Source organism: Protopterus annectens, chromosome 6.part0, assembly GCF_019279795.1.
Source record: "Protopterus annectens isolate FY-2018-M chromosome 6.part0, PAN1.0, whole genome shotgun sequence".
NCBI lineage: Eukaryota > Metazoa > Chordata > Ceratodontiformes > Protopteridae > Protopterus > Protopterus annectens.
This window is the reverse complement of record NC_056737.1, coordinates 1,319,456,342-1,319,471,812: the sequence shown is the minus strand read 5'-3', so window position 1 is coordinate 1,319,471,812 and position 15,471 is coordinate 1,319,456,342. Positions and strand designations below refer to the sequence as shown.

The 15,471-nt window shown below is 42.9% G+C and overlaps 1 protein-coding gene across 1 annotated transcript in view; it reads right to left on the bottom strand.

Annotated features, from left to right (window-relative positions):
• The window catches only part of LOC122804788 (protein mono-ADP-ribosyltransferase PARP14-like), a gene marked incomplete in the record, with an annotated part of 1,493,437 nt that overhangs the window by 1,262,211 nt on the left and 215,755 nt on the right, over nucleotides 1-15,471 (bottom strand). Inside the window, 1 exon segment of the mRNA XM_044074882.1 lies at nucleotides 2,664-2,709. Coding sequence (XP_043930817.1) covers nucleotides 2,664-2,709 — 46 coding nt within the window.

Genomic DNA, 15,471 nt, shown 5'->3' with positions numbered 1-15,471 from the left:
AACAAAAAACAGACAAGAGTAGAATCAGTGAACATCTTAGAAAAAGGGATGGTTGAGAGTTCAATGTGTTAGCAAAACATGCTTCAGTGTACCCTGGACATTGCTTTAAGTTTATTATTTTAAAGACATTATAGTTATCTGACGGGTGGAGCCTGGCCATACTTATTAGAGAAAGCAGAATTAATTTGGCAATTGTACCTAAATTCTTTATACTAGCCAGGCTTAAAGGATAGCTTGTCATCAGCAGTTTGTTAAAACTGAAGGCGTTAGAGATGATGGTTTTTATATGTGGTCTTATGAGTTGCACACGCATTTTATTACTTTTACATAAAAATATATACTTGTGTGTGTGTGTGTATATGTGTGTATTATAAATATATATATATATATATATATATATATATATATATATATATATATATATATATATATATATATATATATATATATATAGATATATATATATATATATATATATATATATATATATATGGGTCTACCTGACTTGGTCGACATTTCATATAAATAGACATGTTATTTGGTCGACAGTTCATTTGATCGACAAGCAGTTGCCCCCTTCCCCAATGTTGTGTGACCCTGGAGTCGATATATATAGTTAGGGGTGTGGGGGCACAGCCCCCATTAGAGGTGTGGGGTGACCCACTAAAAATGCCGATGAAATGAACTGTCGACCAAATAAAATGTTGATTATATGAAATGGACAAGTCAGGTAGATCCATATAGATATATTACATATATATATATATATATATATATATATATACATATATTATATATATATATATATATATATATATATATATATATATATATATATATATATATGTATGTATGTATATATACATACATACATATATACATACACACACACACATTATATAGATATATATATATATATATATATATATATATATATATATATATATATATATATATATCTAAATCTATATATATATATATATATATATATATATATATATATATAATATATCTATATATATATATATATATATATATATATATATATATATAATGTTTCATGAATATGATTTTGTAGGGTGTTATGGTCTGATGGTTTTATATACATACAATTTTAAGACTGTCTTTTTAAATGTTAGGAGAATTTATAATGAATGGGAAATTATGTCATGTTTTTAAAACATTTAAATAGGTTGTCTAAGATGGTATTTGTATCTGATGTAGTTCCTGTTAGTAAAATATTGGGACAAAAGCGGTTATATCTGTTCTTAAAGTTGTGTGGAATTGCATCTTCATCTGCGATTGTATCCTTGGTTTTAAGGACTGTATCAAGCAGTTCACTGATGAGGTGAGCACTGTTAACAGGCAGCTCCTAGATTATAGGATGTTTGTGGGTGTATCTTTATTACTTGAGGTGTTAATTGGTACTGAAACACCAAGATTTGTGCAAATGTACTGAAGTTGAATCATGACAGAGTCAAGGTAACCCTATGGACAGTAGATTTTGTTACACAGATATGGGAGGGGATTGACATGTCTTCTGGGGGGATCCTCACCAGCAGTCCTAGTCCAGTCTCAAATTCAGGTCACTTGCATCGCAGACAGGCAAACATCCTCATCTCTGCCAACAGGCTGAAAACACCAAGATACCTCCTAAGTGACGCAGGCATCAGGAAGCACAACAGACTAAATATGTTTACTATATGAAGTGCTACAATATTTTGAAGGAAAGGCACTAAACCATCAGGGACATTTCTATTCAATACACACAGCTTGACTTTTTTAGGGGAACACTTGTATAGGTTGTTCCATGCTCACATGGCAGAGTTTTCAGGGACAGGGCAAGACACATACTAATATATGTTTCACAAAATAGTACATGTAAATGGGCTACTTAGAATCATCCATAGGTTTATAGATAGATTCATAGATTAGTACTAGGCTAACTGCCCTTGCGAGCCATTTTAAGCCTAGCCAATTATCCCTTGTGAGACTCAAACCCTGCAACTTGTGTTTGTAAGGCAAACACCTTAACCATTAGGCTACCCTCCCAACCCTTCATGAGGGAATATGTGCCATTATCTAATGACCTGGTTAACATGTGGAGTACAGTACATACCAAACTGGGTTTGTTGAGGCAGAACATATATCCTACCTCCGTATTTTTCACCAAAATGTGTGATACAGAGGGGCAAGTAGGGAAAATGCATGCTACCTGATTAAATGTGAAAGCAGAATTACAAAACACACTGAATTGAAGTGTAGTAATGTTTGCAGATTAAACAGCAGCAGACATTACAAATTTATGCTACTAAATGTCATAGCATACCACTGAAAATTGGTTGTGTTCCTGTCGCACAGAGGAAATCTGAAAGCTCCTTTGAGGACATAGCTCATTTTATGACCCATGAAGACTACAGCACTCACCTTAGATTAAAGTATGGGGCCTGTGGCAGGAGTTGTTCTGCAAAAGACATGAATCACTGACCAATGGCAGAGCACCCTGATGTACACTCAGAACAGCAACAAAGTCAGATATAGGTACCTTTGTTACATCATGCTATACAATTAGCCTTTGTTTTTGTCCCCCAGTCATGTATTTCCTCATCTTTTATTATAAAAAAATGCATATGCAGTAATATCAGAGATGCAGAGTCTCTTACTTTCTGAGTCAGGTTCTTCGTCATGTGCTGGCCTTGAACTGTGGGGCTACAAAAAATGAAATTTGTTTGTTTAATTTCTTGCTTGCATTATTACTTACATTATAAGCAGAAACTATATAAAATGCAAACAAGCCATCTGCTGATAGATAGTAACCTAATGCCTAAAAGCAGTAACTGTCAGTGTTACCTTCATGCAATTAAACTAAGCTTTTTTATACATGAAAATAATCCATCATTTTTGTTGCATTAAAACATTGTCGGAACCTCTAGACAAAATGAGTATGAAAATTGGAATACAACTAAAAATTCAGGAATATTTGATTTTTTAAGAAATTAGCTTGTTCCTTCTCAGACTCTGTTCAGCAAAACCAGACAAATGTTGCTAATGTTGACAACAAAAGGTTGACACTGTAAACATCAACAAGCCATTATATATGCACCAATACCCTTGCAGCATGCAAATAAATTCACAAAAAAGGTCAAAAAAGGAGTTCCCCTCAAACACTCAATTATATATAGTAATTCTTTTAACCAAGACAAGTCGTGGAACCCCACCCTCCAAGTATGAGAAAAAAATCACAATGGGGAGGGGGGAGCTTTTATTTAAATCCTACTTAAATATTTTATACCTGTGTGGTGATGCATTTTTGTACTTTTCTGCTTTTCTTCCATAAACAGTCATCTGTTTGCATTTTTTTAGTCTGCTCTGGGACCTTAGTCTTGTAGCTTTGTTTGCAGTTATGGGAAGAATGTGTATTATTGCAAGATTTTAGTACTGGTTATACATTAAGCTGCACTTCTGTCTCCAGAAGTAGATTTGTAAAAGCTAGCGGTTTGTATTTAAACATTTGTCTGGGGGCTTAATCTTGTAGCTTCCTTCACAGTTGTAGCAGAACTGTGAACTAATGCCAAAACTGAGGCTCGTTTAGTCATTAATTACAGCATTTTTCCATAAACAGCTTTACTGGTAAATTTCTACATAGTCTTGCACATTAGTCTGTGGTAGTGTTGCAGTAGTGACAGTATTATGAATTCTGCTTCTGGATTTGTGCTTCAGTACTTTTTATAGCTGTTTATATTATACTTTTGCTGCTATAATATTCAGCTTATTTACATGGTTAAAGTTGCAATTCAATGCCCGTTTACTTTACAACTGTTTTTTTCCCTGTTGCACATCTGTCCCAGCTCCCACTGAGACATTAAGCTAAAGTTTTGACATTCTAACCATAGAAACAGAGCTGCAGTAATGGATCCCTCTGCAGGAAGTCTGCATCTTGCAGTTTTAATTTCTCACCAACCTCTCTTCCTCTTCCTGTTATGGTTTTAAAAGTCTGTATCTCTGGCTTCTGCCCCTTAGGGTAATCTGACTACCAAAGTCCTTCCTTCCCTTCTAATTCTCCTGTACAAATGCAATGTGGCTACAAAAAAAAAAAAAAAAAAAAAACACACTGCACAAACAAGCTTAGATCAGCTGTTCTGTGCATTAAACAGCACTACTATCAAATCTTAGCACAATCTAACATAGTCTACTGCCAAACCCCAGAAACCATCCAACAAGATATATGTATAACACAGCCCACAACCTACAGTATCCATAGGTTCATAGATTAGTACTAGGTTAACTGCCCTTGCAAGCCATTTAAGCCTAGTCAATTATCCCTTGTGAGACTCAAACCATGGACCTTGTGTTGGTTAGGCAAACACCTTAACCATTAGGCCACCCTCCCACTGAAATACAGGTCTGGGCAACATAGATACGTAATATCCAAGTGTCCTCACAGCCAGCGTGGTAGATATGGGCATCCTGAGGCAAAGTAGCAATTATAACATGCTCACAGTCAACCGTTTATTCCTTAAACAAACAATATGCAAGAGATGTACATGCACCACTGATGGCAAACCTAGGACACACTTGTCAAAGATGACGCATGCCACGACGTTTTGGGTGACACATCAGTGATCAAAAACACCCAAGTTACCAAAGACGCTGCTTTTGTATTCATTGCTCACGTGAAGTGCAGTGAATTATTTTGGGTTTGGCATGTCAAAAGCTCCTGGCACAAAAGGTTCACCATCACAGATGCACACAATTTCACTGGAGGCAAACATCTTGCATATAAACAAGGTTGACAAGAACACACATTACATCCACCAGTGTCCACCACACACAGATCAACTTATGCTGAGGCACTAAAAAGCAATCTTCCCAAACCTCAAAGACATCCTAAGCCTGTAAATGTCAATGCTTATGCTTAGCAATCTCTAAATCACTCATCAAAAGCAACTCCACACATACGCCTACACCCAGTGGAACCCCAAGGACAAACCAAGCAGGCATTACCCAGGACCCTTGTTATAGGAGACCCCATAGTACAAAACACATCCCACTCACCAGACTGAACAAGGAGAAGATAGAAGGAAGTTTCTCTGTTCACTGTGAGAGAGGGAGCTTTGAGTAGTCTGTCTGTCCCTGGAGGAGTGGTTTCAGCCCAGAAATTAGTACTTTATTGGCCATTTTGGGTTAATTTCTAACTCTTTCATTTCCCTGCTATAAAACTCACATTTGTGTGGTTTTGCATGCCGGGCAGCACCAGTTAGCTAGGGTATAACTATTCCCAGCTCCAGAAAGTCTACTCTCCAATTTTTCCTTTGGAATTAGACAAACTTTCAACTTAAGCACTCAAACCATTCACTTCTTATCCCGGCACTTGCGCAAAACTCATAGCAAGCACTAATAAATCTTAGCACTAGACCCCCCCTATACTGTAGAGAAGTACAAGGCTCTCTATTCGACCTTACCAGCCAATCAGTAAAACAGTTCACTGTACCTATCCAGGCATGTCCAAAGGGCGGTTTCAGGTGTACTCTCCAGTCCAACTGGTGAATCTGGGCATTTTGAGGCAATGTTACAATTACCTCATGTACTCCTTCCACCAAACACTAATACATGCGAGAGATGCAATTATTACAGCAAAACTGGAGGCTAAGCTCTCTCAACCCAAGACTGGACCAGGCAGTCAAGAGGATAAGGGAATTACTTGCATCACACCACCAGTCTCACATAGAACTATGAAACCAGCACCAGCAAAAAACACACAAAAACATACTTGGAGGCTCTAAATAAAAATCTTCAAAAGCAACAGAGACCTCCAAACAAGACATCCAAGCAACATCCACCCCCCCCCCCCCAACACAAACCATGAAACACATACTTCACAAAACCAGTGTGCCACACAATCACAGCCCTTAAGGCAAAATAACATACCCAACACGCTACTAATAAGTGGCTCTATTGTCAGGCACACTGACATCCCACTCACTAGGCTGAACAAGAAGGTTACTGTTAGCTGTCAGGTGCCAGGATCAGTCACATAAAAGCATTCAGGTCACTCCAGAACAAGTACAAATATGACTCTGTCATTGTCAATGTTGGTGTGAATGACCTGAGCTGTACCTCCCTGGACTACATGAAAAGAGACATGGAGGAGCTCTCTGATAATGTAGCCCAGGCCGGAATGACCCTGACCCTGAGTAGCATCCTGCCCTCACCAAGAATTATACCATGGTATAGAGAAAAAAATATCAATTTCAACAAATGGCTAAGCTTCTGGTGTCATTCAAAGGGGATCCACTGTCTGTCAGCCTGGGATGACATGCTCAACAAGCCACGCTGTTTCGCTAGAGACTGCTTGCACCTGTCATCCTTAGGCTTTTGAATACTGGCCAAGTCTCTTGCCACCCCCATAGTGCCTTTTTTAGGCAAGGCTCAAGAGACAAACCCACTGCCGTAAATAGCACAAGTAACAAAAAACTGAGGGTAATACTACTCAATGTCAGAAGTCTAAACCTCAAAATGCACGCACTCGAGGCACTCCTCAGTATGGAGAAAAAAAATCGATATATGTGCAGTAACAGAAACCTGGTTTAAGGCTCCAGAGAGTACCTCAGCACTACCAGGCTACAACTCCTACCAATACATTTCGGCCACAAAACCCGGACCAAAATACAAAAGGCGGGGGAGTATCCATATTCATCAAGGATTCCCACACTTAGTGGCACAACACGATGCTACAGAGATCATCCACGTGCAATTAACAACGGGCAAAACTGTTATTCAAATTCTGGCTTGCAACAGATCACCCACCATGTCCCAGGACCCCCACTCCACATTCCTGGAAACACTGGGAAACAAAGGTCCTACCAAACACCCTGATATTGGGTGATTTCAATTACCCAAACATTAACTGGGAGAACTACTCAAGTACAAACTCTCTTGCCCAACATTTCTTAGAATTTATAAACACAAATGCCCTGGATCAACTGGTCAACACTCCCACCAGAGATAACATATTGGACCTGGTCATCACTAATATGGGTGACCGGTGTTCCACACTGGATGTCAACCCCTTGCTGGTTAGATCTGACCATAAACTAATAACTCTGGATATCCACATTCTGCCACCACCCCCAGTCAAAGAAACCACCATTAAAACACTTTTCAAAAGCAATCTTCACGTTACTCAAGACCAAGGTGGGAAGTTTCAAATCCCCCATGCTAAAGGATAATGCTGTCCAAGCTGCAAAATCCTTTACTAATGCATTCTATGGGCACCTACAAGAATGCATGGATCGTGCTATCCCAAACAAAACCAAGACTCACTCCTCCAAGAAAAGGAAACCAGTCTGGTGGACCCCTGCCATAAACAAGCTATACAACAGAAGGAGGAAACTAGTACAGAAAGGAGTAAAATCCCAAGGGAAGACATCCCTGATCAGTATCAGCAAGAAACTACGTTCCCTCGTAAAATCATCCAAGGCTAGCTTCGAAAGAATAATTGCCATGGACTCCACACAAGGCATTATTTAGCTATGTCAAGAATCTAAGTGGCAATTCTCAGATGTGCTCAGAGTTAGTGCAGAATGGCACAAAATACACTGAGCCGACCGATATCGCCAACATCCTGGCAGAGAGGTTCAGTGCAAACTTCACCCCCCTCACCCCCAAAAGGGCCCATAACTATAACAGAAGAATGTAGTGCCCCTGAAATCACAGACACTCAGGTTAAAACAGCCCTCTCTAAAGCTGAAAACACAGCATCAATGGGACTGGACGGTGTCCCCAGCTGCGTGCTACACAAGCTCAAAGATGAACCAACCCCTCACCTAAACACACCGTTTAAACTCAGCCTCTCCACAGGCTATGTGCCCACAGAGTGGTGCACAGCAACAGTTATTCCGCTCCACAAAGGTGGAGCCACAATGGACCCTAAGAACCATCACCCTATAAGCCTGACTAGCTTGGTCGGCAAAGCTATGGAGCACATCATCATGGATCTCATTAACAGAGACATTGGGAACCTCCAAACACTGGACCCTACCCAGTTTGGCTTTGTTAAGGGCAGATCATGCCCCCTAAACCTGGTGGACTTCTTTGAGACAGTTACCAAGGCTATAGATGAGGGAAAGGTGGTCCACACAGCCTACTCTTGCACAGGCCTTTGACACCATTCCCCACTCAAGTATTATAGACAAGCTCACCAGCTTGAACATAAACCCCTACATCATGAGATGGGTTGCCAACTAGCTCATGGACAGAACCCACATGGTAAGAGTTGCGGGAGCTAGGTCAGACTCTAAACCGGTTACAAGTGGCGTTCCCCAGGGCTCAGTTCAAGGACCCCTCCTGTTCAGCATAAACTTCTCAGAGGTACAGGCAAGCACAGGAGTACTATGGCTGACCAAGGTCACAGACGACTGCAAACTAGGGGCTATAATGGATTCTCCGGCTGACACACACATCCTCTAAAAGGGTCTCATGGAGACAGATACCTGGTGTCAAAACCATGGCCTCAAGCTAAATGCCAAAAAGTGCATAGTCATCCCCTTTGGAAAAAAACAAAGTACCCACAAATTACCACATAGGTGGTAGCCCCCTAAATATGGAAGATGCAATAAGGGATCTGGGGACCCAAGTAGATAGTAACCTCTCCTTTGATAATCACATTGCCAAAGTGGTTAGAAAATCCTTCTACGTGGCCCACCTAATCACAAAAGGGTTTGCATCCAGATCAAAAGAGGTCATTGGGCCCCTCGACGCATCACTCATCAGACCCATCAGAGTACAATGCCCCATTTGGGCAACAACTGGAAAGACCACAGAAGTACCTCACCAAGAGGATCACTGGACTCAAGCAGATGCCCTATGCAGCTCGACTGAAGAAACTCCAGCTGTACTCTATATACCGCCTACTCAGAGGTGATTGCCTGACATACAAGGCCATGTCCAAACCAGAATTGATGGACATGCTCTATCTAAAGAAAGCTATACCCCCCCGAGCCACACGCTCCAGGGATCTAAACCTCACCACAATAAATAGGACGTACTGGAGGGAGAGATTCCTGTCCCAGAGACTTCCCATGCTCTGGAAGAAGATTCCAATCTATATTAGGCAGAGCTCCTCACTAACCCTCTTCAAGAGAAACCTGGACGAGTGGATGGGAAACAGTACCCCAGGGATCACTTCAATGGCTCTGCTGGACAGAGGCACAAGGAACTAATCTAAGGGGGCTGTGAAAGCCAACACATTCTGACTAGGCTTATAAATGCATTTGGGCAGATAGCCTAGTACCTACCTATGAAGTTAGTTGCTCATGTGGAGCCATTTGCACATGCACTCAAGTCACTACACCACAAGTACTAGTATTATTCTATTGCACTTTATGTGGGTGCTAATGATTGGAGACATATCCCCCCAAGACTATATGGAAAAAATACCTTATTGATCTCTCTCTGAATGTGTGTCTCAGACATGTAAGTGCCTCACATGGAACAGTATTCTACGTTCACAAAGGATGACGCCATAGCAGTTATCAGTAATTGGCTTTGTTTCTGGTGTCCTTCCAGTGGGATTCAAAACCTGTTAGGATGGGAGGATATAGTTAAACCACTTTGCTTTGCAAAGGATGGTCTGCACCTGTCTCTAGGTTTCTGAGCATTAGCTAAAACTTTATCCACCCACTTAGTGGGGGTTTGTTTTTGTTTGGAATTGGGGGAGGGGTAAGCAGCAATGTTAATGGTCTAAAACACTAAAATGTGTGGTAGTTCTTAACATTGCCAAGCAGGCTTCCAAGGTAATAACATAGCTTGAACATTGTGAAAAATTCTCTACTGTTACAAGATGTGGTGCTGGAAACTGTTGAATTTGAAGTGCCTTCTCAAATTATCTGTCCCTGTAGTACCTTTACAGGCAGCCACATCTCACTCAACTTGAAGCTGAGGCAGAATTTTCTAAACAGAAAAAGATCAGAAAATTTATGAACATCTGAAATTCAGTCTCAAGATAAAGACTACTCTGATACCACAAATACCCATTAGAACGGGATGAAACCCAAACACAAAAGAAGGTTAAAGAATACCTTAAAAAGACAACGGGCCAGATTCAGGAAGGCTTACACGGAGTTCAAGAGTTGTGTAAGCCTCCGTGTAAGCCTCCTGATTCAGGAACAGCCCAAATCTCCGTGTAAGAGACAGCTAACACGTCTCTTACACGGACTGGGCGTGGAAATGCTCAATACCTCATTTGCAGCTCAAAGATATGCAAATGAGGTATCTGAGCGATCCAACAGAAACCAGTCCGTGTAACGGATGTGTTAGCAGAAATGTACTCAGCTGACAACTGAGTACATTTCTGCAAAATTAAAACGGAGCTATGTCAGCTCCAAATAAAGGGTGCATATGTTGCATTAAGCATGCCAATGGCCAAATATGTGGCCATTGGCATGAAAAACTGTTGCAAAAATAAGTTATATAACTTTTTTTTTTTTCACGGGATTTTTGGGTTTAACTGCAGCGCACACCCGCGCAAACAGGGTGCGCTACCTAAAACTGAAAACCGAAGCTTATAAGCCCACAATTGTGGAATTTATGTATTACATTGAATGTCAATGGAGGGACTTGCAGACCAAAAACAATATGGCCTCCGTTTAGTGGTTGTCAAGGAGGGGAAGCTCCGTGTAAGACATGTAACTAGTCATTACTAGGCAATCCTATGTAAATGAGGGTTACCATACTGAATCACACTGTCACATAGGTAATGAGCACTGTCTGAGTAGTGTAAGAGTTAGAGAAGGGGGAGGAACAGAGTAAGAGGTTGGTGACATCATGGGGGGGGGAGGATAGTAATAAATGTACCACATTGGAGGGCAATGTAAGGTAAGAGATGACAGACAGACATCAGGGAGGGAGGTGTGTCCCAACAGAACACTAAGAAAGTCAAGAAATTGAGGGTATACGCTATCCCTACACTCAAAGTTTCTTGAAATACGTGCATGCGCACGTGTAAGGCAGGTTCAACATGTGGGAGCGTGTTGCAAACCGTTTACAATGGTTTGCGCGGGCGTGCACGTGTGTAAGGCAGTGTCTTGGCGTTTTAGCATGAATCAGCCTAGTTCACTCCGTGTAAGGATGTGTGCGTGCGTGTAACACCGTGTAGGGATTTGTGCGCGTGTTTAAGTGACTGTGAGCGTGTTTAAGCTGGTGTGCACATTGCTCCCCCTCAGGAAACAGAAAGGAAACAGGAAACAACTAAAATCCAGGGAAACTGCCAGAAGATACTACTGGAGTTAATTGGTGGAAACAATTAGAAGCAGGCAATTACACAGGCAGACTAGAAGCCCAACCCAGCACTTAAAACACTGCAAAGAGCAGTGCAGGCTGTTTCTCACAACGGATACTGCCAGAAACTAAGCTATCAGAATTGAAAACTGAAAAAAAGCTGAACTCAGAGCAGAAATGCTAGGGGCTATCAGGCATAGGCGAATTGCTGAGGGTGGTGACAATGCAGATGCTGACAGACAACCCAGAGTGAGAAGAAGGAGAAGAGTATACAGGCCCAGGGTCACCTACCATGGGTTACATGAGCTGGAGATAGTAGAGCGCTACAGAGTGGACAGAGACATTCTGCAGCAGATTGTTGAGCTGTGCAGGCCACATCTCACACACAGAACCAACAGAGGGGAACCCATCCCAGTAGAAACCAAGGTATGTGTTGGCCTAAGAATACTAGCAACAGGTACCTTCCAGAGACCAACTGGTGATATGATGGGGATATCACAGGCATCAGCCTCCAGAGTACTGCACCAGTTCCTGGATGCCATGTCAGCACATGTCAGTGATCATATATATGTCCCTAATGACCTTGAGGTTGTGGCCAGCAATATGCGTCTCTTCCAGCAAATAGCGGGATACCCTGAGGTGCTGGGTGCAATAGACTGCACGCACGCATCAAAGCACCAGCCGGTGAGCGGGTAGAGCCTACATTAACCGCAAGGGATACCCCTCCATCAACTGCCAGGTCGTGTGTGATGCCCAGGGCATAATAATGAATGTGTGTGCTGGCTGCCCTGGGAGCTACCACAATTCCCATATCTGGCATCTGACGCAGCTGTACCAATCATTTGCCAATGGGGACTTCCCACACGGACACCTAGTGGGGGATGCAGGTTATGCACTTGAGCCGTGGCTGATGACACCCATCAGAAATGCACACACACCTGAACAGGAATGCCATAATGAGGCACACGCACAAACACGTAATATCATAGAGCGTGTGTTTGGGCTGCTCAAGTCACGGTTCCGGTGTCTGGACACATCTGGTGGAGCCTTGCAGTACACACCAACTACATGTACCCAAATGATCATGATATGTGCTATGCTACATAATATGATCCTGCGGAAACAGCTGCAGCAGGACCAGCACAGGGCTGGGCCAAACATCCCCCCACCATTGCCAAGGCCACCACAGGCAGGGGGTGACTCGGAGAAGGAACAACCTGACCTTGTCCCAGTAGGCAGAAGGAGGCATGCCCAGTATGCCCTGGCAAAGAGGCAATGCATAGCACATACGCTTGGTCAGTAGGAACACTGGGACTGATACCTGCTCTGACTCACTCATACAGTAACAGGGATGCCTAACATGACACAACCTGCTGCCAAACATGTACAGGGAGTGTAGTATGTGTATCCGACAGAGGTGGCCCTGCAGCACCACCGGAGGCATGAATGCCATGTGTTAAGTAATGTAATATCATGTACCATATGCACACCTGAGGAACCCAACTAACATCCACCCTCAAGAATCATAAACCACAAAAACACAAACCCACCTCATGGGTACCACAAGGGATAGGAACCTAGATGTAATGCTACCCAATGCCAGAAGTATAAACATCAAGATGTGTGCAGTGTAAACACACACAGTATAGAGAATGTAGATATCAGTGCTGTAATAGAAAACAGGGTCAAAGCCCACATCAGCACCCTGACACTACCAGGTCACACGTCATACAATGATGTACATGTGCAAAAACATGGAACAAGATACAAAATGAGGGTGACTAGCAATAAATAGCATGGATAACCACACACCCATGTTTGTACCACAACAAGAAGCAACATGGAATAGCCATGGTCAAAAACCAATGGCTAAAACTGACTACTACTATATAGCTTGCTGCAGACCACTGTCCTAATAGCAGGAACTGCCCCAGGCCTATGTGCATAGGTTCATAGGAGGCTATCTGCCCTAGGGCATTAATAAGCCTAGCCCAGAGTTTTGTGGCTTCTGCCACCCCTTCAAGTTGATGGATAATATGCCCATTATTTTGCTGTGCCTCTGTCAAGCAGTGATACTGAGGTTATCCCTGGGGTATACCTGCAATCTCCCAGCCATTGGTCAAGATCTCACTTGAACAAAGCCAGTGAGGTGCTCAGCCTCACATGTACCAGGATGTTGTTCCACAGCATAGGGACTCTCTGGGTGATGAATCTGTCCCTCCAGCACATCCTATTAATATCTGTGTTGAGGTTTAGCTCTCCTGCCCTTGTAGTTCTGATGGATGTAGAGGTCTTGAGGTGAAGCATGTTCAATAATTCTGGGTTGGACATAGCCTTGTATGTCAGGCACAGGTCACCTCTGAGCAGACGGTAAGTGACTGAATACAGCTGGAATTCCTTCAGTCGGGCAGCATAAGAAATATGTTTGAGACTCTTTCACCTCCTGTTGAGGAATTTGTGGGCCCATCCAATTGCCGCAGGTGTTTGGTCAGATACATTCTGAATGGGGCATTGTATGCAATCATTGGTCTGATGAGTGATGAGTACAGGGGAACAATGACCTCCCTTGATCTAGATGTGAATCCCTGCATGATGAGGTGGCCAATGTAGAAGGCCTTCCAAACTACCCTGGCAATGTGAGTGTCAAAGAAAAGGTTACTGTCAACCTGGGTGCCCAGGTCCCTGATAACCTCCTCTGTGCTTAGAGGATTGCCACCTAGATGGGAAGTAGTGGTAACCTTGTTCTTCCTGAAGGGTATGGCTATGCATTGTTTAGTGTTTAATGTAAGGTCATGGGTGTGGCACCAGTTATCCGTGTCTATGAGACCCTTCTGAAGGATGTCTGTGTCAGATGGGTTTCCAACTATGCTTCCCAGTTTGCAGTCATCTTCAAACTTTGTCAGCCATAATCCTCCTGTGTTTGCTCGTACTTCTGAAAAGTAGATGCTGAACAAATGTGGGCCCAGGACTGAGCCCTGTGGGACACCACTTGTGACAGCTCTGGAGTGTGACATGGCACCAGCAACTTTGACCCTGTGTGTTACGTCACTTAGCTAGTTTGCAACCCATGCTGTGATGTATGGATTCACAATTAAGCTGGTGATGTTTTCAATGATACCTGAGTGGGGTATTGTGTCGAAAGCCTTTGCCAGGTCAAGGTAGGCTGTGTGGACTGCCTTGCCCACGTCAATGGCCTGGGTGACTGTTTTGAAAAAGTCAACCAAGTTTAAAAGGCATGATCTGCCCTTGACAAAGCCAAACTGGATTGGATCCAATGTCTGCAAGTCTCCTATGTCTTCATTTATAATTCCCATTATGATCCTCTCCATAGCTTAGCAGAACAGGCTTGTCAAGCTGATGGGATGGTAGTTTCCGGGGTTGGTGGAGGCACCTCCTTTGTGAAGTGGGTCCACCATTGCCGTATGCCACTCCTTAGGCACATATCCTGAGGTGAGGCTAAGATTAAACAGCTGCCCTAACTGCGGGTGTAATTACTCATTGAGTTCATGGAGCACACAACTGGGGACACCATCTGGTCCCATGGATAAAGTGTTTTCTGCCTTGGATAGAGCAGTTCCCACCCCAGCATTGGAGATGTTTGGGGGGCTACAATCCTCTGGTGTAGATACCCTCCAGTTGGGGGGAGGGGGGGGAGAAATCTGCAATGAACCTGTCAGCCAGTATGTTGGCAATGTCTGTAGGTGCAGTGATATCTACATCATTCCGAACTAATTCTGAGCATATCTGGGAGTTCCCTCCCAGGTTTCAAACATAGGCAAAAAAGGCCTCATGATTGTCCCTTGAGTCCTGAGTGGGTTTACTCTCAAAACTTGCCTCGGATGATTGTATGGGGGAACCCAGTGTTTTACTCACAATGAGCAGGGGTGTCTTCCCTCCTACGGATTACGCTCTATCTTGTAGTAGCTCCTTCCTTGTGTTGTAGAGCTTGTTTATGGCTAGGGTCCACCAGACTGGATGCTTGCCTGTGGTACAAAGAGTCTTGCCTGATCCATGCAGTCCTGGAGGTGCTGGTAGAAGGCATTTCTAAGTGATACAGTGGCTTGGGTAATGGTGTCCGCTGGCTTGGGGGCCTTGAAAGAGACCACACCAGTCCTTAGAAATGTGAAGTCGGCATTTGAGAAGGTCTTCACTGTTTGTTTTTCCATCTGGGGTATGGGTGGGATGTGGACTCCC